This window comes from Anas acuta, chromosome 7 (genome assembly GCF_963932015.1).
Source record: "Anas acuta chromosome 7, bAnaAcu1.1, whole genome shotgun sequence".
Classification (NCBI taxonomy): domain Eukaryota; kingdom Metazoa; phylum Chordata; class Aves; order Anseriformes; family Anatidae; genus Anas; species Anas acuta.
This window is the reverse complement of record NC_088985.1, coordinates 4,222,282-4,245,084: the sequence shown is the minus strand read 5'-3', so window position 1 is coordinate 4,245,084 and position 22,803 is coordinate 4,222,282. Positions and strand designations below refer to the sequence as shown.

At 58.7% G+C, this 22,803-nt stretch overlaps 3 protein-coding genes across 3 annotated transcripts; 2 read left to right on the top strand and 1 right to left on the bottom strand.

The window, feature by feature from the left end:
• Nucleotides 1-299: 299 nt before the first annotated feature.
• Nucleotides 300-15,247, bottom strand: ASCC1 (activating signal cointegrator 1 complex subunit 1). The gene is made up of 10 exons (XM_068688418.1): nucleotides 15,114-15,247; nucleotides 14,117-14,235; nucleotides 13,650-13,749; nucleotides 12,958-13,055; nucleotides 11,897-12,075; nucleotides 8,629-8,765; nucleotides 7,539-7,658; nucleotides 5,347-5,471; nucleotides 4,710-4,789; nucleotides 300-705 (listed from the first exon to the last, which is right to left on the bottom strand). The coding sequence occupies exons 2-10, from the start codon at nucleotides 14,229-14,231 to the stop codon at nucleotides 589-591; spliced, it is 1,071 nt and encodes a 356-aa protein (XP_068544519.1). The 5' UTR covers nucleotides 14,232-14,235; nucleotides 15,114-15,247; the 3' UTR covers nucleotides 300-588.
• On the top strand, nucleotides 14,898-17,960 carry ANAPC16 (anaphase promoting complex subunit 16). The gene is made up of 4 exons (XM_068688423.1): nucleotides 14,898-15,005; nucleotides 16,137-16,294; nucleotides 16,810-16,884; nucleotides 17,242-17,960. Exons 1-4 carry the CDS (start codon nucleotides 14,950-14,952, stop codon nucleotides 17,355-17,357), a joined length of 405 nt encoding a protein of 134 aa, XP_068544524.1. The 5' UTR covers nucleotides 14,898-14,949; the 3' UTR covers nucleotides 17,358-17,960.
• Nucleotides 17,961-21,268: 3,308 nt separating this feature from the next.
• On the top strand, nucleotides 21,269-22,701 carry DDIT4 (DNA damage inducible transcript 4). Its single transcript, XM_068688421.1, has 2 exons — nucleotides 21,269-21,458; nucleotides 21,660-22,701. Exons 1-2 carry the CDS (start codon nucleotides 21,362-21,364, stop codon nucleotides 22,151-22,153), a joined length of 591 nt encoding a protein of 196 aa, XP_068544522.1. The 5' UTR covers nucleotides 21,269-21,361; the 3' UTR covers nucleotides 22,154-22,701.
• The last annotated feature ends 102 nt before the right edge of the window (nucleotides 22,702-22,803 follow it).

The window sequence follows — 22,803 nt, the reverse complement described above, 5'->3', positions numbered from 1 at the left end:
GACCTCAGGACACCATACCCCAGGACCCCAGCCTTCAGACCCCAAACCCCAGCCCTCAGACCCCAAGACACCACACTCCAACACACCAGACCCCGAGTCCCCAGCACACCAAACCCTAACGCACCAAACCCCAACACACCAGGCCCCAAACCCCAATTCCCAAAGACACCAGACCCCGACACAGCAGACCCCAAGACACCACATCCCCAAACACCACCCAGCTCTCCTGCCACCAGCGCTTTCCCGCTCACAGCTGGAAGTTTGATTACAGAAACCATCAAGCAAGCGGAGACAAAGGCTTTGCCTTTGAAGGGAATTAATTTATTTGGAGATCGACATCACACGGGCGCGCTGCTGGAGCTCTGAGCAGCGCCTGACCCCGATACCGCGCTCCGGGGAGCTCTCCTGGATCGCGCACGCTTCTGTACAGCGCGGCCTCCCTCCTCTGAAACAGGCGACAGCAGGGAGGTGCCCCCCAAAGCCAGTTTTTCCAGCTGTTTTCTTGGAAAACAAACCCGTCTGCAGTTCCAGGCTCCTCGCCCTATGAAAACGTGGTGGTGGTGGTGGCGCACAGGGCGGCCGCGCTGCTCAGCAGAAGTTGAGCTGCCCCGACGTCGCGTAGTAGCCGGAGGCGTCCGTGGAGAACCTCTGGGAGAGCCGAACCGCGTCCAGCTGCACCTCGCCGAAGTAGAAGTGCTCGAAGAGCTGGAGGAGAGGAGAAAATAAACATTTCGGTGGCTCCGAAAGCAACGAGCTGCTCCTGCAGAACGCCCCTCCTCGCAGGCTTCCCTTCAACAAAACCGCTCTGAAAGATTTCCAGCCCTGGGGACCACGTTTAGCCTTTAACGCCATCAGCGTACGGCACAACACGAGCTCCTCTTTTGGAGCAGCATCAGTGCCTACCCACGGATCACAAGCCCAGGGCTCAAGCACCTGCAGGACGCGGGTTTCTCGGTGCCAGAGGGCTTGGCCCTGGCCCCGGAGGGGTGGCTGCTGGAAAGGAGTTATGCCAGGGAAGCATCTCCGGCAGGGAGAGGAGGAGACGAGGAGCCGCGACCGCCACCGTGCAAACTCCATTTGATACGATTAAAGATTTATACAATTAAAGATTAATTACCTTCCCCAAAGCCTGCGCGCTTCTCGTTCGAGGCCTTGGGATAAAACACCTCATGAATAAGAGATGGCAGGAGGAGGATGCTCTCCCCTCTCTCCCCCTCGGTCAGCCAGGGGGACAAACCCTCCCCTGCCCCCCCTGCCACCACGTCCCCGCCGGCACCTCCCGGGTCACGGCCTCCCCATTTGCACGCTGCTGAGAGCGCAGCAGCCCTCGGCCCAAAGCACTTTGCAGTCCCTCGGCTGCTGCTTTTTTATTTTTTTTTTAAATCCACCACCTCTCCCGTGTCCGAGCGTGTGCGCGTTTCCCGGTGAGAACACTGCTAGGACTATTGATTTTTGGTAATGCAGCTGTACTTGCTGGGAGTAAACATGCTACAAGATTTAAAGGACAGCCACGGCCTTTTTTTTTTTCCCCCCTCTGCTCTCGCTTCCAGCCAGCTTCTTGCTGGTGCTTCTCTGCTCCCTTTGGCAACCAGATGCCAGTGCGTGAGGATCAGGCCAAGATCCACCTTGGGCAACTGGGAAAGAGGCCCTCAAATGTCATCCTCGGAGCCGCCAGCGCCTTCCCGACAAGCAGCCACCCCACACTCGTCCCCCAGGGGCTTGGGAAGAGCTTTCCGAGGGCTGAGCCTCTGCTTTCGACTTCCACTTCTGTTTATCCTGGGGAGAAGCCAAGCAGAGCCGGGAAAGATATTTATATCTCCCACCACGGAAACGCTCTGGCTTCGGAGGAGGCCGAGGAGATGCCTCCTGGATGAGCATTTCTGCTTGGTTTTTGTGTTTTGTTTTTTTTTTCCCCCTTGGAAAAGGAGCTCAATGGAGGCCGCCACAATTCCCGCACCTGCTGGTGAACCCAAGGCTCCTGGTCCCTGCCCCACGGTGCCAACGCCTCAAGAGCTGGGAAATTTGTAATCAAATCAGCCGTGTGCTGTCCCTCGGACAGCAGGCACAGCTTAAATTCTTCAGCAACTTGCAGGCCTGCCTTCCTCCCGGCAAAGCTCCCCTCCGCAGGGATGCTGCTGGCGTGCTGCAGAACCTTTGCTTCAGCTCAGGGCTTCGGGTCCTTTCCCCTCCTCGCTGCGAGAGCCATGAAAATTCATCGCGCTTGAGGAAATCAAACCCTAGTTGCTATGGTGAAAGGCGTTCTGCAAACTAAGAGGCAAACACAAGCGGGACATTTGGAGGTTACCGGAGCCTTGCACATCTTTCCGACAAGAATAAAGGGGAAAAAAAACCCACACGCTGGCGCATTAAAGGCTCTGCCAACCTCCCAGCCCCAAACGTGAGGGATTTACAGCACAACTTCTGTAAGGAAATTCACGCTCAGCTGCTGCATCTCCCCACGGCTGGTCCCCGCGGCTCCCTGCACCCCGTTACAGCACACACAGCGGTCGTTTTTTAAGAGCCGGGCTGTGGCTTTGCTGCAGCGATGGCAGGAGGCAGCGCTGGGACGAGGAGCTGCAGCAATGTGACCTCCCGGCTCTGCTCACAAAGCCACCCAGAGGAGGAGCCGGGCCACGGAGCCAGGAAATTAATTCAGGCAGGCCCGGGAAATCAGCTGGCAGAAGGGTCAGGGCACCTCTGGGACGAACCGCCTACTTTTACTAATCAATGTCTTCTTTCTTGCTTGTTTTTTTTTTTTTCCCCGCACTGGGTCTCCATCTCTATTAAGGAGCCGCCGTAATTCAACCCCTGCCAGCTCCAGGGAGAGGCAAAGAAACGTCCTTTCAGATCCCAAAGGTGATGCTGCCTCAGCTGCGGGTGATCCCAGGGGAGGGAAGGGAGCCAGGAGCTCCCCGGCCCTCTTCCAGCACCTCGCTGAGGACAACCAGGCAGCCCCCATCTCGCCCAACGCGGGATCTTCAGCCCTTTGGTTTCATTTCTGCTTAAAAACCCAAGGGGAATTTAGCCCAGGCTGCCCCTCCACACGTTGCCCTCCATTTCCATTCACTCGCCGCAGCCTTCGTGTCTTTGCGGGGGGAAAGAAACAAAAAAAAAAGCGAGGAAATAAGAAAGAAAAGCCCGGAGGCAGCCAGCCCCTGTCTCCGGAGATGCCTCGGTGCCAGGGCCGTGCCAGCTGCGGCGCCGGGCACGCAGCCACCCTCGGGGACAGAGGAGGAGGAGGAGGAGGAGGAGGAAGCAAGGCAGAGGGGCTGCCAAGCTCCATCCTCCTTGCACGGGGAGGGAGCTGCCCCCTCTCTCTGCTCGCCAGGGGACGTTTTGCAGGGGATGAGCACGAGTTCGGGACGTGACCGGGATGCTCAGGGGAGCTGCTCTCTTTGGGAGCAGGCCGAGGAGCCTCCCTCACGGATCTGCTTCAAGACAGAAGCGGTTCCCACTCGTCCCACAGGAGCTATTTTCTGAGCCGTGTGGGAAGGAGCACAAACAGGAGCGGCCGAACTCCAGAACAAAGGAGTTCTGCAATCAGACTCCGGTCAGGGCTGCCGAAAGCAAAACGCCAGCTCCTGGTGCTGGAGGATGAATGCCGAGGGCACCAGGGGGCTGGGAGGGAGCTGGCGCGTCCCTGCAAGGTCACACTGGAAGGCTGGGCTCCGCTGGTAAGCAGCCTGGAGCTATTTCTGACTCACGGCATTAATTAATGCCAGCGGGCGTCCTGCTGCAGGCACGGGGAGGCCATGGGGCTCTGATGTTCCTCGCTCCGAGGCCATCACCAGCCGCTCCTGTGGCCACCTCGGTAGGGAACCGGCCAGTTTCCAGCACGGTTTTTCCATCCTCAAGTGGCGTGGCCAGCAGAGGGAGCATCGTTGGTGCCTTCCGAGCCCTCCAGGTTTTTGGGCTGGGAGCATTCGGGACGGAGGACGGCTGCATTTTACCTCCCTCTCGAGTCCGAGGGCAAATTTAATGTGCACCAGGGCAAGGCCAGGAGGGACAGGGCGAAATTTGGATGCACACCTCGGGAGCTGAGGCCCTGCAGGGGCTTGGGGCTCCCAGCGTGTGCCACCCGCCCTTTCTGGAGCCAGTTTCGGGGCACCAGGAGCTGCCCAAACCTCACAGGCCACATCCAAACGCAGGGACCGCGTCCGTGGCCTCCCTGCCTCGTGCAGCGTGGTGCTGAGTCACAGGCAGGGAGAGCTTAACCCAGTTCTGTCCCTCTGCCTGTCCTCTGCGCAGGGAAAATCAATCAGCCCCACTCCCCGCCTTCACGGCGCTCTCACAGCCTGCAACAAATCCCCTCACCCAGCAGAGGTTGGGATTTGTTTGCAATCAGTGCTGCTTTCCATTTTTGCCTCCCCGGGCTCGCCTTTTCCCTCTGGATCCTTGCAGGGGCCGGGCAGCGCAGCCTCAGCCCGACGCTGCCAGCTGGCAGAGCAGCAGAGGCTGCCTGCAGGCTCAGCCCAGGCTGCAGCGTGCTCCTCTCCAAGCGAATCCATCGCAGAGATTAATAAAGAAATAAATAAATAAATACAAAAGAGCATGCGAAATGGCAGGCGGGTGTAGCAGCAGAAATAGGAGCGAGGAGAAGACGAGCAGCTAAGTGCTCCTCTCTGGTGGGAGCCAGAGCGGTGTCCCAGCCTCTTCTGGCCGGACAATACCCGCAGCTGGCTCCGTTTCCCTCCTGGTTTCATACTGACCTTGAGGATATTCCGGGCATTAAACGCCTCCCGTTCCTTGAGGGCTGCTTTCCCAGGCGCCGTGCTGCTGCGCTCCTCAGCTGTGAGGGGAAAAGCCAGCAGCAGCATGAGGCTTGGATGGGAGCACGGGGTGTGCTGCGCCTCACCCCCTGCCCTTCTCCTCCCCAAAGCCAGCTGCCAGCTAACAAACCCTCCCTGCCCGCTTCTCCGTGGGAAAACACTTTGGTTTGAGGGAGAACAAGGTGAATAAGGCAGGAATTCCTTACTGAGTGTTAGCTGGGGCACAGAGAGCCCAAGCCCTCACCTTGGACACATTCCTTTCTGCCCCAGAGCTCCTGAGTGCTACTGGGCAGTGGCGGTCTGGAAGCTAAGACAAAGAATCTTTGAAAAGATCCAGAAAGGGCTCAGAGCACGCCTGCTTTCTCCAGCTGGCTGCTTTGTCATTTTGTCTCAAGTTTTACTTGGCAGCATCCCCCCCAAAATCTCAGGTCTGTGATGAAGGGGGAAAAAAAAATCCCACCACTAATAAAAAATTAAACCCTGGGAAGTGTGAAAGCCTCCAGTTACTGAGCAAGGCGCTCCCTGCGCAGCAGCACCAGGTGAAATGCATTTAGCAGCAGAGAAGAAGGGTACCCACCACCTGGATCTCTCCTGAAGAGCGTGTTCATGACGGTGGCGTGCAGTTTCACCCTGTCCCACTCCTTCAGCATCAGGCCGGAGGCCACGAAGCGCTCCACCAGCTGATCAGCGACCGCCTGCAGCCTGGGAAGGCAAAAAGAGAGAGGACAGAGCAGCGTCAAGGAAGGAAAACTCCGGTGTTGGCAGCTTTTTGCTTCTCTGCTCCCACCCCAAACTCCTGAGCAAGCAGAACCAGAGCTGGCTGCACTCAGTGGGGAGGCAGAGCCCGGGGCTGCCGCCTCCTGCACGGCCCCTGGTGGGCTGCCGGCAGCCTCCTGACAGTCCCTGGGCTCCCAAAAGCCCGATTGCCGTGGCTTCGTGCTGCCTGCTGGCTCCACGTCGCTGGTTTTTAAGATTAGCAATGACAGAGATGAAGTGCCTACCATTACGGACAATCCTAAAACAAATTAGCAGAGAAGAGCTCAAGTGAAAACGGTGCTTTATTACATTAGAAAGTTAATCAAGGAAATAAAACTAATTAGAATGAATTATAACGGAAATTATTTGCCGGGTGGGAGGCATCAGAGCACGATCTCGCTCCCGGTCTGAGCCATGACATGTGCAGGAGGGCTTGCCAACCTCTCGTGCTGTCTGCAGCTATGCAAACCAAGGCGGGCAAATCACAGCTCCTGCCTCGCAGCTTCAGCCGCTGAGGATCACCCGAGGATCAGGAGGGAACTCCTCCCCTCCCCTCAGCCCCGGGAAGGCACGCAGCTCGCAGGGGCTGCGGCAGAGCCGGAGCCAGCACGGCAAAACGCCTGCCTGCTGCTCTCCCCCTGTACCTGCGGCTGAGGAATCGCTGTCAGCCTGTGGTGCCCATCTCCCTGAGCAAAACCCCGCGGGTTTTAGCAGGCTAGGGCTGCGTGGAGCTGTTTGGCAGCGATCTGTCCAGCAGGGCACAAAACAAAGTGGGGTTTTCTGAAGGGATTTCTGTTCGTCCCTTCTTTTTTATCACCGGTTGCCCACCACGCTGCTGCAGCCTCAGAGGAAGCAGAAGAAATGCTCTGTGCTCTCCATCAGCACAAAAGTGTCTTCTTCCCCCTCTGCAAAGCTAAATGCTTCACTTGCTAACAATTCCAGAATGTTATTAGGAGAGAAGTGCCAGTTCCTTCAGCTGTGAGGGATGAATTAACTCACAGGCGAGGGCAGGACCAGGCTGGGCTGGGGATAACAGATTTACAATCACGTGGCCCTATGTCAGCCCGTTCCTACGCAAAAGCAAAAAAAGTGCTGCAGGACACAAGCCTGGCAGCCTCCAGCAGCCATGCAAAGCACGAGACCTGGCTTTGGCCCAAACCCCAGCTAACGCCCTCCTCGAAGGGAGGAGGAGATGTTACCTCAGCAGCGAGCTGTTTCCTAGGGGCTTCGCCACTTCCAGTTCCGAGGCGAGGTGGATTTGAAGACTTTGTTTCTCCAAAATGGGAAAAACCTCCCTGTCAGCCTGCAGCGTCAGTGCCTACCCACCCCAGCTGTCCCCTGCTCTCGCTCTGGGCCCTGCTCAGGCTCTGCAGGACCTCTCCCCACCCACAGCCTTATTTTCGGAAGTGCAAGCAGGCTCGCAAGCACTGCACCCCTTAGATGGTCCCAAACTTGGACACCCAGCAGAAAACGAGGTCCACGGCTCAGCTCTGACACTTCAAGGGCTTTCTACAACAGACTGACCGAAGGGTATTTGGGTTATCCAGCCTCTGTCTCACCTTTCTGAGTGCTTCATCCCCGTGTCTCCCTGTATTTCCCTTCTCTCTCCTGGTTGTCCCGGCTCTCCACCCTCCCCGTCTGTTTTATCTCACCTCTCCCAGGGCAGGACCGACTTCAAAGCGGAGGAGTTGAGAGGAAAAGACCACTTCAATCCCTCCTGCCTCCCAGCAGCTGTTACGTGTTCATTTCCCCACCCGTTTCCTTATCCCACATCCCATCTCTTACTTCAGCAGAGCCTCCAAGCCTGGTTTTCCCCAGGGGGGTTTAAGCAGGGCAGCCACCCCCTGCCTTCTTCCCCTGGGGGAAAGGAGATGCCAGGACACGTCCCTTCTAGCCCACAGCCTCCCTCCTCCCCTGCTGGCTCCTAGCAAGGGGTCGGACACCAAAAGGCAGCACTGCCAGAAAAAAAGAGGGCTACAGACGCTGAGGGCTGGAGGAGAGGAGGGCACCCACCTGTCCGAGCCGTCCTTCATGCGGACCTTGGCGTAGAGGACGTCGGTCATGGCGGGGTCATCGTTCATGTACTCCACCCCAACCACCTCCACGGCCAGGGGCCTGCCGCCGGTGATCTGGCTGAAATGGAAGAAGCCCTTGGGTTAAAGAGCGAGACATCACAGCTGCTCTGGGAATACAACGTGTAGTACCCCTCACGCACACTAAATACGTATATATCTCTATATTTGCTAAGGGAAGGGGATAAAACACATTTATTGCTGCTGTTAAGCACGACTTTGAGCTTAGGTGGGGCTTAAATGTCATACAGACCCCGTGGGGCAGTGAACTCCACCGCAGAGCTCTTTCCTTTCCCAGATATTTAACGTTTTTTGCACTGGGGTGGGGACAAAAACAAGCACAACAAAATAAAAACCAGAGAAGGCTGCCTGATTTCAAGAGCTCAGAAAGCTGCAGCTGCTGTTGTCATCTCATGAACCACCACGCTCCCACAACTGCCTGGGTTACCGCCAAGGTCTCGCGGAGCATCCAAGCAAGGAGAAATAAAGAGGAGTCAACAGCACGAGCGTGGCTTTGCTCTCAAGGTTTGCTTGCTTGAGGTTCTCATAAAACCTCCCAGGTGGGACAGGGGAGGGCGATCTCCTCCTCCAGTTTGTTTTCTGGGAGGAGAGCAGCACGCGTGCGGTCGTGCACGTGAGACTGCAAGCACCTGAGGCCAGGCACCCTAAAAAGGGACAAAAAGGGCACATCTACCTTCACACGGTGCGGCTCGCCTTCGCAGAAGTAAACAAAGGCTAATGAAGGCTGGTGTGGGTGGAAGGGAGCCTGAATTAATTTTAAGCGTGCATTTCTTTGGCTGCGGCCGGGGAAATAACCTGTTCAAGCCCTGGAAACGTGCTTGCAGCTCTCAGGTTGCTGCACGCCTGGTGATTCCTGCTGCTCCTGCTCAAAATATTCAGCTTTTTTCTGAAATTCTGGCGTTTAGATACACTCACTGCTGGGCTGCTCTCCTCCTCGCTGCTCCTCGTTAAGACATTTTGCTTCTTCCCCCCCAGTAAGCGTGCCAGCCCCCTGCCCCTGTCTCACTCACTCCACGAAGTCCTCCTTGCAGCGCTGCAGCAGCTCGCAGGCCTTCCGGATCTCCTGCTCGTTCAGCAGCACCAGCGTCCCCAGGGTCAGGTGGAGCTTGGCTGGGTTCTGGAACAGGCTGCTGCTCACCCCGTGATCCTACAAAGCAACCAGAAACAGGGCCTCGCTCACCCCATCCCGGACACGCACCTCTGCCGGGAACGAGCAGCGAGCCACCAGCCTCGAGCTTTCACCCGGAGCCTTAATTAGCTCCTTTTTTCTGCCTGGAGCCTTAATTAGGGCTCAGCGGGGCCCAGGGGGACTCCCACCAGCGACAGGCTCAGCACAGGGCAGCGCAGACACGGAGCCGGAGTGAAATGTGGTTTTGTGCAGAGCAGCTGGGGCCAGGCGCGGTGACAAGCTCTAAGTGGTCTCTAAATCCTGCCTAAACACAGGCTGCACCTCGCTCCGCCAGCACAGCTCGCAGCAGCCCCGATAATTACATTTTTCTCGTTCCCGCGCGCCCTATAGTTTGCCAAGATGAATTAAGTTTAAATTCCCTTTAAAAAAAAAAAGAGCTGCGTGTTGTTGCCGGGGAAGAACTGCTCCCAGGTGGAGCAGCGCTTACACTCAGCCTTCAGCAACACACGCTTTTGTTCTAGGGCGTTTATAAAAGCACCTTGAGGACGGTTAGCACGCCCATATTACACCAGTGATTTCCCCTCCGCGGCCGTTTCCCATCAGCGCATTGAATAACCTCCACGTCGAGCTCCAGAACCACTCACCCTGCCACTGAAGCATTTCTCTGGAAAAAAACAACCCCCAAAAAACCCCACTGATGAGAACAGCTCTCAAGTTCCCACCTGTGCTTCAGAGACGGAGATAAAACCCTCCTGGCACTTAAGGACTGCAGTCCCTCCGCCCCTCAGAGCTCAGTGCCCCACAGCTCAGCGCTTTTTCAGGTGCTCCCCAGCCCACGGGCAGCGTGTGCCTGCCTGCCCCTGCTCTGAGTGTGTTTTTTGCTGACTGAGCCCCTAAATCCCGGCGTGGGCTGCAGAGCTCAGCACCACGCAGCAGCCTGCAGCAGGCTCCTGAGGTTTGGCACGTCCCAAAGAGGATGCCTCCGTCACACTCCTCACCTCGCAGAGCCTTTTTGCTGCCTTTAACTCCTCCTGCTGCTAACGAGCAGGCCTCAATTCCCCTCCATCAACCTTCTTTTAAGGGTCCCCGTAGCCAGAGGACGTTTGGCCCACCCCAAAACAGCAGCTTGGGGAACAGAAACTGGGAGAAAGTTGGATTTACCCGTGCTGCAGCCGACCAGCTGATATCCCTCCCGCAGCCGGGAGGACTGCGTGGTAACCAGAAAGTCGTGCACAGGTCAGGAAGCAAAACCTCGCCCTTGTTTTCAGGGACAGGGAGTGCCAGTCTGTACCCTAAACATCAAGCTGCCCCAAAAGCAGCCTCCTGACAGCCGGCAGAGCGCTGAGAGCAGCGCAGAGCAAACAGGCCATGACCCAGATAATCCTCCTGGCTTCCTCCTTGGTATTTCAGGCGGCTCCTGCTGCCAGCCCAGCTCCTTCCCCGGCACACGGTGGGCATTACCCACAGCACAAGTGGCAGCGAGGAGCAGAGGTGGGCCTGCAGCCCTAATTAAAGCCCTAATTCCCAGCCCCAGAGCCGGGAGGCTGAGCAGCAGGGAAGGGAATCCCCTGTATTTGACGGGGGAATCTGACAGCCGTGTGTTTGCAGGAACTCGCCGGCAGGTACAAACACATCAGGCTGATCCCATCGTCCCTCCAAAATTCACTGTTCCCTAAGGAAAAATAAAAACCTGTTCCCTGAGGATGCACGATGTCATCGTCGCAGAAAAACAACTCATTTCCACTCATTTAGGCTTCCAAAAATCCCCCCCACACACTCTTTCCTCAAATCTCCCTCCCACTTCTACCTTTGCTCGCTTAGCTGGAACACGGAGAGGGTTTTATTTGGAGTCTTCCCCTCCTTGCAAATCCCAAACAAAGGAGCGAGCCAGGAACACAGCTTTCCCTCAGAACCCACTGAGGGACTGCAGGCTGAGAAACCCCTCGCTTCCCTGTCCCTTCAGCTCTGGAAGACCCAGGTGTCCTCAGCCTCAGCACAAGGCTCACCTTACAGCGGGTCTCGAGGACAAAAAGGAAAATAAAGTTAGAAAGCATGCAGCCACCGACAGAACCCCAAGCTGTAGAATGGAAATGAATGGTTGTCATAGAAACTGCTTCGGAGAGGGAAGAAGAAGAGCGGCTCACAAGTGCTCAATGGCCAGAAAAAATCCTCACGCACACACCTGGGCTTTTCCCCTCCTTGCTGTTATCGGAGAGCTCCACTCAAAGCCTGGAGGCTGCCTAATTCCCCAGCGTTTCACACCAGCAAATTGCGAGAGGCAGAGAAGCTCGAAACCTATTCAGGTTCCTCTGAGTACCCGGAGAAATCCCGTCGCTTTGGACAAATCTCTAAGCTCTTACTGCTCCGCGAGGCACGGCTCTGAATGACTGTTTTTCATTCCTGACGTGCCTTCCAGCAGCCCCTGCTGGGAGATGAAGTGGCAGTCAAGTGGCATTCGGGGCTGCAGGGCGCTGGGGAGGCGTGCGGGGCTGCAGTGCCCTCCTTCAGCACATCCACGAGCCAGGTGAGGAGGGGATAAAGACATGGGATGAGGGCGGGAAGCAGGGCAAAGATGAATAAAAACGGCTCCTCTCCCCACAGCTGTGGTGTTCCCCCAGAAGCACTGGAAGCAGCAGCCAACAGAGGGAGCCAGGCCACCACGGCCGCCAGCCAAGGCTTTTGCAGCCAGCTCCTGGGCTCGGTGGCCAGAATCAGCTGCATTTGGCATCCCGAGCTCCTACAGCGTCAAGGAAACAGGCAGCAGGGGGAGAAGAAGGAGTTAAGTCAGATGAAGACCCAGGGAAGTGAAGCTCCTGAGCTATTTGCAAGATTGCAACATATAATAATTAAATTAAAACATAAAATATAGAAAGGTCCGCTGCATTATTTAGAAGCTTTCTGATTAAAAAGAAAAACCCCACAAGAAACAACCCTCTTCTGAAGCTGAGAATTTCGTCCCACCGAGGAAAATCTCTAAGGAGGACAAAACATTTTGCCAACAATTAACTGAGGAAGCCATTCCACATTCTGGATTTGGCAACAAATTCACAGCAGCCCCACCAACTTCAGTGAAAAGCCAGAAAGCTGCTTCAGGACACGAGCCTGCTGCAGGGCCTGAGCTGGATTTTGGATCCCAAGCGGGTGCTGACCTTTGAGCATTTCTCCAGCACTTCCTCCTTGAACTGCAGGAACTTCTCCTGGACCTCGGGCTGGGTGAGGGCGAAGGAGAGGAAGTGCGTGAAGGGCTGCTTCTTGCGGAAGCTGTCCAGGAGGACGTCAATGCGCGTCCGGGCCGAGATGACGCCGCCGCGCTGCTGCCCCGTGATCACTGCAAGGGAACACAGCGGGGCCTGAGGAAGCTGCAGGGAGGCTGCTGGCACCCACACCCGTGGGAAACAGGCAGCAGTTAAACGGGCAGGGGCTTTGCGTTGGGTTCATCCATGGGTTTTAAAGTATTGATGTGGCACGGGTAAAAATATTTCATCCTGGAGTCACCAAGGGAAATTAGAAATTGGAAAAAGCTGCACGACAGCACCGCTCTGCTGCCAGCCCGGGGCTCGCCGGAGATGTGACGGGAGGTAAAACCCCCAGCCACGCACGGGGAAAGCTCTCCAGACTCCCTGCTCGACTTCAAACGCCTCACGCGGCTGTGCTTTCCCCTGTAAAGGCAGGGTGCTGCCATCAGAAGCACCCCCTGCTCTCCAGAAAGCCAGCTCTGTGCATCGAAAAAAAAAAAAAAAATCAACAGGGAAGAATCGCTCACTTCAGTGGCTCTTCAGATTTCGGGAGCATTGAGAAGAGTGAGGCAAGTCTGAAGTTTGTTTTGTGTGCAAATATGCAAGGCAGCAATTTTGTTGCTGGGTGTATGTTACAGCTCCTCGCCAACGGGAGTAGCAAGATTTGAAAGAACAAAAGAATAAAAACGAGCCACGCGTTTGGGCCCAAGGTTCACAAGCTGGCCATCTAAATCTGAGAATCGACTTCACTGAGGGCTAAAAAAGGATCTATTTTTCCCCCAAAACCTGATACTGCTTTATTAGGGTTTATAGTCAAGGAAAAACCTCAGAAGTGAGGTGATTTCCCCAGGGCCATGAGGTGAGCCAGTGCTGTGCCAGGAGCAGGAACTGAAGGAAAGCTCCTCCTGCTCCCTGTGCCCCCTCAAATCGTGTCTGTGTGAGAGCTGCTGACAGAACGCTGGTTTTAGGCTCACCGATTTCCCCTTCGACTCCAGGCTTGGGAATGCTGATGGAGGTTCGAGTCTCTGTTTCTAGCCTCTTCTTGGTTTCTCCTTTCTTCCCGATTATGTACCTGGAGGCAGAAAAGTGGAAAAGAGTCACTCGCTGGGCCTCCCCCCAGCAGCAGATGCTGTCTTGCTTAACTCGGCCTGTGACAGCTCTTCCAGCAAACCCTGCCGCTGCCCCTTTGCCACCTGTGTTTTCCCTTTGTCCCCCCCCAGTAAAACTACTCAGCCCATAAAACTGTCAAAAGGAACTAGATGAAGCCGTGAACACCGCAGGCTTCCCAGCGAACAGCAGATCGGAGCCAACAGTCGATTCCAGGCACGTGCTTTCTCCCAGGGCTTTCACGAGCTCCCCCTGCCAGGCTGCTCACCCCAGCTCCTCCTCCCCTTCCTCCACCCTCCCGATGCTTTCATCTTCAAGGGAGGAGATGCTGGGAAGCTCTCCTGCCAGCAGCAAGCACCACCTGCTGTCTCTGTCACAGCAAACGTCGGGAGTCGAGCGCAGCACAACTGCACTAGGAAGGCATTGCCAATTCTCCCCTCCCAAAATCGGGACAGGCACAGAACAGAGATCCACCACTTACCCTCATCCCTCCCCCAAAAATATTCCACACAGAAATGCTTCCCCAGCCAGAGGGGAAGCCAGAAACACAGAGGCTCACTTGTATAACGGGCTGGGGACCTCCACTCTGCACTGGAAACCTTTCTCAGTCTCTTCCACCACAAAGGCATCGCAGGGTTCATCTGCACAGTCGCCGGGCCCTGCAAGAAAAGAAGAGCAGCCCTTGAACGACCGCTGCACAGCCTGGCAGCGCTTTATGTAGGTCAACAGCCTCACAATCTTCTTCCCCCAAGGTTAAGCAACCCCCCCTGGGTTGCAGCTAAAAGCTTTTTAATTCATCTTACTGCCAGCTGTGAAAAGCAGAATGGGTGCTCCTGGACCTGGGGGGCACAGGGAGGCAGGAGGTACAGCCCCAGTTTTCTCCCCACTGCAGTTTGTGGGAGAAATGCTCCTCGTTCAGGTTCCTCTCTGCTCTTCCTTTTTAACATCTCACCCCGCCACAGAGGCAGCAGGGTGGGCATGGAGAGGTGTCCGAGGGCACGCCAAGGCCATGCCCAGATGCCCCACCTGCATAGAAGCCTTCGTCCTCCTCCTCCTCCTGCGGGTGGGCAGGCTCCTGCACCAGGTTCTTCCTATAGATGCGCCCGCCGATCTGTATCAGGGTGGGCCTCAGGACGTCCATGGCGCTGCGGGAAGAGAGACAGCGTGTCCCACAGCCTCCTGCCATACAGAAACCCCAAATTTCCCCTCCAGCCGCCCCGCTGTGCTAAAACAAGCACTTTGTGTCGAAGATATTTGGGTATTGTAGGTGATTTAAGCCCCCCTATGGCTGCAGCACCTCAGTGCATCGCCTCGCGGGGTCTTTGCGCCGCGCAGAGCTAACGTGGGGCTTTTTTTTCCACAGAAATGTCAGAAATGGCAGCTCTGTGCCAGGCAGTGCGCTGAGCCGGAGGGCGGTGTACCAAATCCTGCTGGTTTGCCCCCAAAACCCTGGGGAGCTGCAGGGTGGAAAATGTGGGAATGGAAACAGTGGGGTGAACTATGGAGCTGGGGGGTGTGTGTTAGATGTCAGAGCTGTGCACTGAAATCAACAAATTGGGGAAAATTCGGGTGTTTTTAGTGTTTTCACCAGAAATTGATGCTGGAGCCCAAGCGCGCAGCACCTGAGGGGACACAAACGCCAGGGGGCTGCTCCCCGGGGACACACCACCCCCCCCGCGCCGGGGCTGTGCGATTTAACACTTTTTATTCCCCAAAAACCCCCAAAATCGCGCAACGACCAGGCCGCGGGAGGGGCGCCCCGGGGCAGGCCCCGTTGCCATGGTAACCGCTCCCCCTCCCCCGCCCCGCCCCCCGGCACCGGAAGTGGGCGGGGCCTGCCGCCCGCCCGCCGCCCCAGCATGCACCGCGAGCGCGATCCCGCCCGCCGCCTGCGCCAAGCCGTGCGGGCGCCCAGGTGAGGCCCGCAGCGGGCCGCGGCCACCGGGGAGCGGCGGGAGGGGCGGCCGGGGAGCCGGGGAAGCGCTCGGGGAGCCGGCGGGGCCGCCGCCTCAGCCGCACTCACCGCCCAGCCGCTCGCTACGGAAGCCGGGGAGGGGCCCTGAAGGGGGGGTGCGCATGCGCGGTGGCGCGGCTGAGGCGGTGGAAGGGTGGGCGGGGTGTGGGCAGGAGGCGGCGCGGCGCATGCGCAGTGCGGCGGCTGAGGCGGTGGAGGGATGGGCGGGGTATGGGCAAGGGGCTGCGCGGCGCATGCGCGGTGCGGCGCCGCCGTCCCCTCACAAAATGGCGGGCGCCTGAGGCGGCCGGGGCCGGGGCGGCTCCGCGGGGTTTAAAATAAAAATGTGGGGTCGGGGCCCCGCGGCATGAGGCAGCCCGTGCCTGTAAACGTGTCCTCTGGCCGGGACTGCTCCCTCACGGCCAGTCCTGCCTCGCACGCCGTGAGGGGAGCAGCCCTGAGCATGCTGCGGATGAGCTCAGGGGTTTAATTCCGAACCGAAATAAATAAAAATCCGTGTTCTGCACCAAATCCCTGAGCGCTTTCCAGAGCTGCGTAGCCTAAAGAGTGTGCTGTGATGTATGAAGTCGGTGGGGAATATAAACGAGTTGAGTAGGATCATGGGGCAGTGCGTGTCAGTGGCGGCCGTTGCTGCTCATAAAAGCACAAAAGGCACAAAAAATGGTGATTTTTGTGCTGCCAGCTCCCTGACAACTGCCAAACACCCCATTACTACACATAAATCTCTTACAAGGCACGTAGAGGCTCACACCACCAGCAGCTGTGCTGGCGTTGCCCTCGCAGAGGGACACAAAAGTGCCTGCAGCATTTTGGGGCCAAAAACTGCGTTTTTGGGAGCGCAGGCACATCTGATGCAACACGCGGAGGGGTTGCTGCAGCTGAGGTGTGGTGTCGCTGCCCTCGGGATGCCCTCTGGGAGCTGGCAGCCCAGGCGGTACCTGGGAGGAGGGCTTTGGCTGTGTCAATGCTCTGCAAGCGCTGTCCTGGCCCCAAATTTAGGCAATTCAGCCCTAAATTAGGGCTAAAAGTGAAACTTCCTAACCCTGCTCTGCTCTTCCTCCCCTCTCGCAGGCTGGGCCGGGCCGAGATGGCCGCCTCCTCCTCCTCCTCCTCGGCCGGCGGGGTGAGCGGCAGCTCGGTGACGGGATCCGGCTTCAGCGTCTCGGACCTGGCGCCGCCGCGCAAAGCCCTCTTCAGCTACCCCAAGGGAGCGGGCGAGATGCTGGAAGGTGACCCTGCTCCCCCCTGCCTCCCCCCTGCCTCCCCCCGGGGCCCGCCGAGGCGCTGCCAAAAGCCCGGGGAGGAAGGAAGCAGCGGGGCCGAGCGGCTTTTCCCATGGCCCCACCTCTCCCCGCAGCCACCCGCGAGGAAGTGACTCCTGGTGCTGTCCCCTCGCCCTTAAACCCGCGTTGGAGCAGGAAGCCCTCGGCCTGGGAGGGAGGGGGGCAGCGTTAATTGCTCATTGTTGGCCGGCCCTTTGATGTCGGCTGGGAATTGCTGGGAAGGTGGCTGAGGCAGGAGGAGTTTTCTTGGCAAACCACCTCTGGTCGGTGCCCGTGCGGCCCTCTTCGCACGAGGCAGCTGGGAAGCGAGGGCTAACGAGAGCTTTTGTCCCCCACTGTGCCCGCGTGCCGCTCTGTTGGAGTAATTCTGAGCAAAGACTTGTTCACGGCACTTAATGAGCCCTGGAAACAAACTCTGGGCAGGGTTTGGGGTTAAACCACCTCCCTTCTTCTGTTTGCAGATGGCTCGGAAAGATTCCTCTGCGAGTCCGTCTTCAGCTACCAGGTCGCGTCTACGCTGAAGCAAGTGAAACACGGTAAGCGCCGCGCTGCTCAGCACAAAAAAAAAAGCAGGGCAGGAGTCCTCCTGCGAACCCCACGCTCTTTTCACCTCCTTTCTGGCCTCACGTTCCCCTGGTGTGACGTGGATTTTTACGGCAGAGGCAGGGATGGGTGAAACACAGCCTCAGCAGCAGCTGGAGCAGGAAATCCCGGCCCTTTTGGCCCTTTTGCTTTCGGCTGTGACCCGGGGAGGTCTTCTGGCCGTGTGCAGGGGCTGTGGGAGCAGTTCTGCCTTCCCTCAGCTTTCGGTGGGGTTCAGCAGGGAATTCTAATTGAAGGGCTTCACCGCAGCGTGGCTGCGAAGCGCAGTCACCTTTGAACTCCTCCCGCAGATCAACAAGTCGCACGGATGGAAAAACTCGCCGGGCTGGTGGAGGAGCTGGAGGCGGACGAGTGGAGGTACAAGCCCATCGAGCAGCTGCTGGGCTTCACTCCCTCCTCGGGCTGAGCGCGGCGAGAGGGGGCAGGCAGCAGGCGCTGCCGTTTCTCGGGGTGCTCGCAGCTGCCGTCAGCGGGATCAGGCTTTTTTGGGGGCTTTTTGGGAAGCTGCCGGCGGAGATCCCCCCCTTGGAGCTGCCGCTCAGGTGGAACAACGGGACTCTGGAAGTCTGCGGGGGTGCAGGCTGGCAGGGCTTGGGTTGTGCAGCTAAAAAAAAAAGGGGGTGGGTTTTAAAGACCGGGGTTTTTAAGGACTGCGCTTCCCGAGGGGCTGCTGGAAAGGCCGGGCGAGGGGCTGGCTGCAAGGAGAGCGTCCTCGCCGCTCGAGCCAGCCCTCTGCGGAGCAGCAGGGCCGAGCCCTGCCAGAAACACTCCAGCCCCAGCCCTTCCTCTGGGGAGCTGACAGGATGAGACCCGTCCCGGGGCAGCCGAGGAGGGGCAGGCGGTGGCTGCAGCAGCACCTGGGGTGGTGCTGAGGCTGCTTTCTCTCCGCTGCTCTCTGTTTTGTCTGCGCAGAGTGCTGCAGGAGCCGTCCCCTCAACACCCCGAACCCCTTTTCATGACGTGTTAGATGGTTCTGTGGTAATAAAATCAAATAATGCTGTCTTTGAAATCGGTTCTCTTTTCACAGCTTGGAGGGGGGGGCGATGAAAGGAGCCGTCAGCTGCTGAGGGTGGTTTAGTGAAGTCCTGAGGCACCTTGGCTGTTGTAAATTGAAATTCAATTCAAAATATCCGGAGAGAAATCGAGGCACGCTTGCTTTATGCTCAGAAGTGGATTGGGTTAAATCAGCTTTTAATCCCGACTTAACTCCACGAGCAGACAACCCTCGCTTAAATCCACCCGTTGGAGCCCTCTTGTTTTCCATCTGCACCTCAGGGCTGTTCTGCAGGAGAGCAGGATTTCTGTTTTCTGGCGAACCCATTTCAGCCTGTTCCTTTGCCATGTATCAGCCAGCAGGGGGATAGGATCTGTGCTGCACGATGTCCTCCTCCAGCTGCCTGATTTTTCCGTTTTCATTATCTTGCTTACCAGATGCTTTTTTTCTTGTATTTTAACTCGGCGATTTCAGCTCAGCCGCATCTGGATTGAAACCGAGAGGCGACCAAAGCTGTACAGATTTCAGCAGTTTCACCAGCGCCCTGTGGTAACGACAGCAAGGAGGCAAAGTGTGCGGCCACGCTTTGCTTTTGGGTCTGTTTATAAATCACTCCTGGCGTCGGAGCCAACTTTGCGTTACTCGCAGAGGGGCACTGAGGTGACAGGTAGCAGAAAACCCTACAAAAAGCACGGGATGTGCCCTCTTCGCCAGATTTTCTCCTCTTACTCAGCGTGACCCTCACCCGAGGAGCCGATTTGCTCTCCCAGCTCGATCTGAGCTGGGGTGGGTTTGGGAAAGAAGGGAGCTTATTAATTCTCAGCGTGGTTGTTCCAAACCAGCTTGTTTTCATCCTTTTCCCCCCGAGCCTCCCGACCCCACCTTGGCCCAAGCCCCCCCCGTATGGCCGGGCTGCGACACCCGCTGGGGCTGAGCCTCGCCCGCCCTACGTGCTGCGAGCAGCACAGCTGGAAACGGAAAAAAAAAAAAAAAGAAAAAAAAAAACAACAACAAAACCTTGGGTTTTTCTTGCATGAAATTAAACTTTTCCACCCCTGCAGCTGCGGGGGTGTCAGGGCATCGGTGCCTGCAGCAGGCTCCACACCGAGCGCTGATTTTGCAGCGCTCAGGTAGCCAAATCTCCCTTGTTCAGTGCCTGACAAAGGGTCCCGAGCCCCCTGGGGCTGAGATTTACCCCCGTTGAGCCCCGCACAGCCCCTTTCCCCGCTCCCTCCCCATGTTTTTCAGCCGTTCCTTGGTGTTTGCGGGGGCTGGAACGAGCAGCCCCAAGGAACAAGCGCTGCTCCCCGCCGTACACGGCTTGTTTGTGTGTGTGCAGCACCAAAATAGCCGTGTGTGTGTGTGTGTGTGTGTGTGTGAGAGCTATTGGGAGGAAGTGAAAAGTTCATCGTGTACAGTATGACCAAGGCAAAAACATGTTGTGGGGCCGGCCCTCCTCCCGCTCGGTAAACACTTTATGTAAGGAGAACCGGAGGGCTGGCTGCAGAGCTCCCTCTGCTCCAAGCACGGGTTGGGAAACTCCTGGAGAGCCCCATTTCTGCTTCGTGCAGCTGTGGGGCAGCCGTGGGGACGGCCAGACCTCTCCGTGGGGTTTGGTAGCACCGTGCCCCGTGCCCGCAGCTTGGAGGGGGGCTGAAATGGGCTGAAAATTCGGAGCCTTGGCCGCAGCTGGGAGCGGAGGGGGAAGGGAGCAAAAAGTTGAGGCGGGGAGGGGAGTGGAAAGGGAAAGAAAAAAAAAAAAAAAAAACAGCAAGAAACCACGAACAAAGAGCCTCGTTCAGGGCTGCTCGCTGGTTTTCCTGTGGGTGCCGGCGGCAGAACGCCATGTACCGGCACGGCCCCGCGCCCGCCTCCTTCACCAGGGCCAAGGCACGCGCCGGGCCCGAACCCAGCGCCGTGGGGTGCCAGCAGGCCCCGTGGGGCACATTTTGGGGTGCTCGTGGGCAGAGGGGGTGCACCATGCCCCCTCTCCACATCCCCCTGCTTCACTGCCATCTCCCCAAGCAGCTTTTTGGCAGTCCTTTAGCCCTTTCCCCCCACACACCCCACGCCATTTAGCATGCAGAAATCAAGCCGAAATCCCCCCGAACCCAACTTTTGGGGGCTGGGGGTGTCAGCAGCCCCTCGTGGGGGCAGGATCCCAGCCCCACGCCCCGTGGACGTGCGCCGAGGCACTCGCCGAGCCCCTTGCACGGCTTCCCCCCCCGGCTGGCCCCCGCGGCGCGGAGCTGTGGCGTGATGGAGCCCAGCTCCCCGGGAACAGCCTGTCCGGGACAAGCTCCGGCACAGCCCGTCCCGCGGGAGCCTCCTGGCCAGGCTCGCTCCCCGCTACGTGCTCAGGAACAGGGCGGGCAGGCGCCGCCACGCACTGATTTTGGGCCCAAAACCACCGCTTTTGGGGCTCCGCTGCAGGGGGGCCGCAGAGAAGCCAGGGGGGTGTGCTGCCAAAGAAAGCAAAGTATTTACGCTCAGCTGGGGGGGGGCTGTGTTTGAACCTAAGCTTATTTTTAGCTTATGTGGTCCCTATTACTCTTCTTTTTTTCACTCCTTTGCCGTTTTCCCCTGTTTTGACCCCATTTTGTTCCCAGTCTATTGGACGGGCAGCTTGGGACTGAGGAGGGGGGAAACCCTGAGGTGAATTTTGTTAAAACCCAGCTCCCCAGCACCACCTCAGCGTCTCCAGGCACGTATGAGCCCGTTTTGCCATACAGCACAAACACCACTGCCTATTTTTGTCAGCTGGGGCAGGGACCACCTCATTTTTGCCCCTTTTTAGCCCTTTTTTAGCGGGGCTGTTCCCAGGGCTGGTGCTGCAGGGGTGCGAACGCACAGCACCCAAATCCCTGGGGACACGGAGTCGGGGGGTGTTTACCCCTACTGCTGAGGGAATAACATCACAATTTGTGGTTAAAAAAACACTTTTTAGGGCATTTTGGAGTTTTTTTGGCTGTGACAAGCAGCGCTGCCCCTGGCCCCCACAAAACGGCAGCTCCCGGTCCGCCGGCACGGGACAGAGCCCTGCCGAGGTTGGGAAGGCGAGAGCGGGCGGTTTTTTGGCCAAAACGCCGAGTTTTGGGCAAATTTCGGGACGCGGCGCCCGGCGGGACCCAGCGCCCGCGGCCGGCCGGGCCCTGAGGCGAGGGGCCGGGAGGGGGGGGGGGGGAGGGGGAAGGGGCGGCGCGTGCCCGCTGTCACCGGGCAGGAGAGACGCCGCGGACGTGCCCCGCGCTGCGATTGGTGGAGGAGGCCGGCGGGGGGCGTGGCCTGCCGCGCCGCGCCTATATAAGCGGCGGCGGCGGCGGCTGCTGCCTCAGAGCGGTGCGGCGGGCGGGAGGAGGCGGAGGGGTGCGCGCGGCAGCAGCAGCGGTGGCGGCGGCGCTGCCAAAGCCCTCGTCATGGCCGGGCTGTGGGAGCGGCTGGCGGGCGGCGACAGGGCCCGCATGGAGAGCTCCGACTGCGAGTCGCTGGGCAGCGCCTCCGGCTCGGAGGGAGGTGAGCGGCGGGAGGCGTCAGGAGGCGGCGGGGGGGGGGCCCTGAGGCGCTGGGGCCTGCTGAGGCGGTGGGGGCCCGCTGAGGGGGGAGGCCCTGAGGGGATCCTGTGGGGGGAGGGGAGGGGGGCAGCAGCACCACGCCGCCCCCATTGTGGCGGGGAGCCCCTGTGCCTGCCCGGTGCTGACCCGTTGTCCTCCACAGAGCCCGACTCGGCCGACCAGGCCTCGCTGCCGGACCTGGACCTGCTGCTGCACGACCCCGAGGACGAGGTGCTGTGCGCCCAGCTGCTGGAGCTGGTGCAGGCCACCCTGGGCAAGGCGCCGCTGGGCGCCCGGCGCTGCTCGCGCCTGCTGATGCCGGCCCAGCTCGTGGCGCAGGTGAGGACGGAGCTGCTGCGCCTGGCCTGCAGCGAGCCCTGCGGGCTGCGCGGGGCCCTCCTCGACCTCTGCGTGGAGCACGGCAAGGCCTGCCACGACGTGGGGCACATCGCCGTGGACCCCGCCGTGGTGCCCACCTTCCAGCTCACCCTGGTGCTGCGCCTGGACTCGCGCCTCTGGCCCAAGATCCAGGGACTCTTCGCCTCGGGGCCCGCCTTCACCCCGGGCTTCAGCCAGGCCTTGAAGCTGAGCACGGGCTTCAGGGTCATCAAGAAGAAGCTGTACAGCTCCGAGCAGCTGCTCATCGAGGAGTGCTGAAGGGGACCCGGCTCACCCAAGTGCTTCGGAGGAGCTGTCACTCAGCGAGCTGGCCGCAGTAGTTTAGGTTAGGCTGGAGTAGGGCGTAGGTGGACGGAGCTGGGGCAGGCGGGGGCCCTGCCAGGCGGGCGCGGGGCCGTTCGGTGCTCGCCTCACTTCCGTGGTTGTAGGCTGGTGGCGGTGACTGCACTCCTGGGCTCGGCAGCGGGGCTGCCGCGGGGGCAGGCGCTCCCCTCCCGGTTAATTCTTTGTGTGTGTGTTTTGTAACAGCGATTGTAATCAATGGGGTTTCTGGGGGAGGGCGCACGTCGGGGGGGGAGTGACGGCGGAGCGGGGCCTGGATCAAAGACAAAACTCCCCCGCCGGCAGCTGTGGGGGGAGAGGGGCGTGCGGGGGCTGTGTGGACGGAGGGCAGGACCCCTCACCAGTGCCCCCCGTGCGCGTGCTCCGTTGGTTACAGTTGACACTCGTACACTTGATGTTCAAGTGCAAGACTTCCTATGCAATTGTGTTTTTTACTTTTCTAATAAAACCGGTTCGATTGATAACCTGCTGCCTCCCTGTCTTCCCTGGGCTGTGGGGGATGATGCAACCGCCTCCCCCATGACCCCGACCCCCTCGTGCCCCGCAGCCGTGGGAATCCCGGCCCG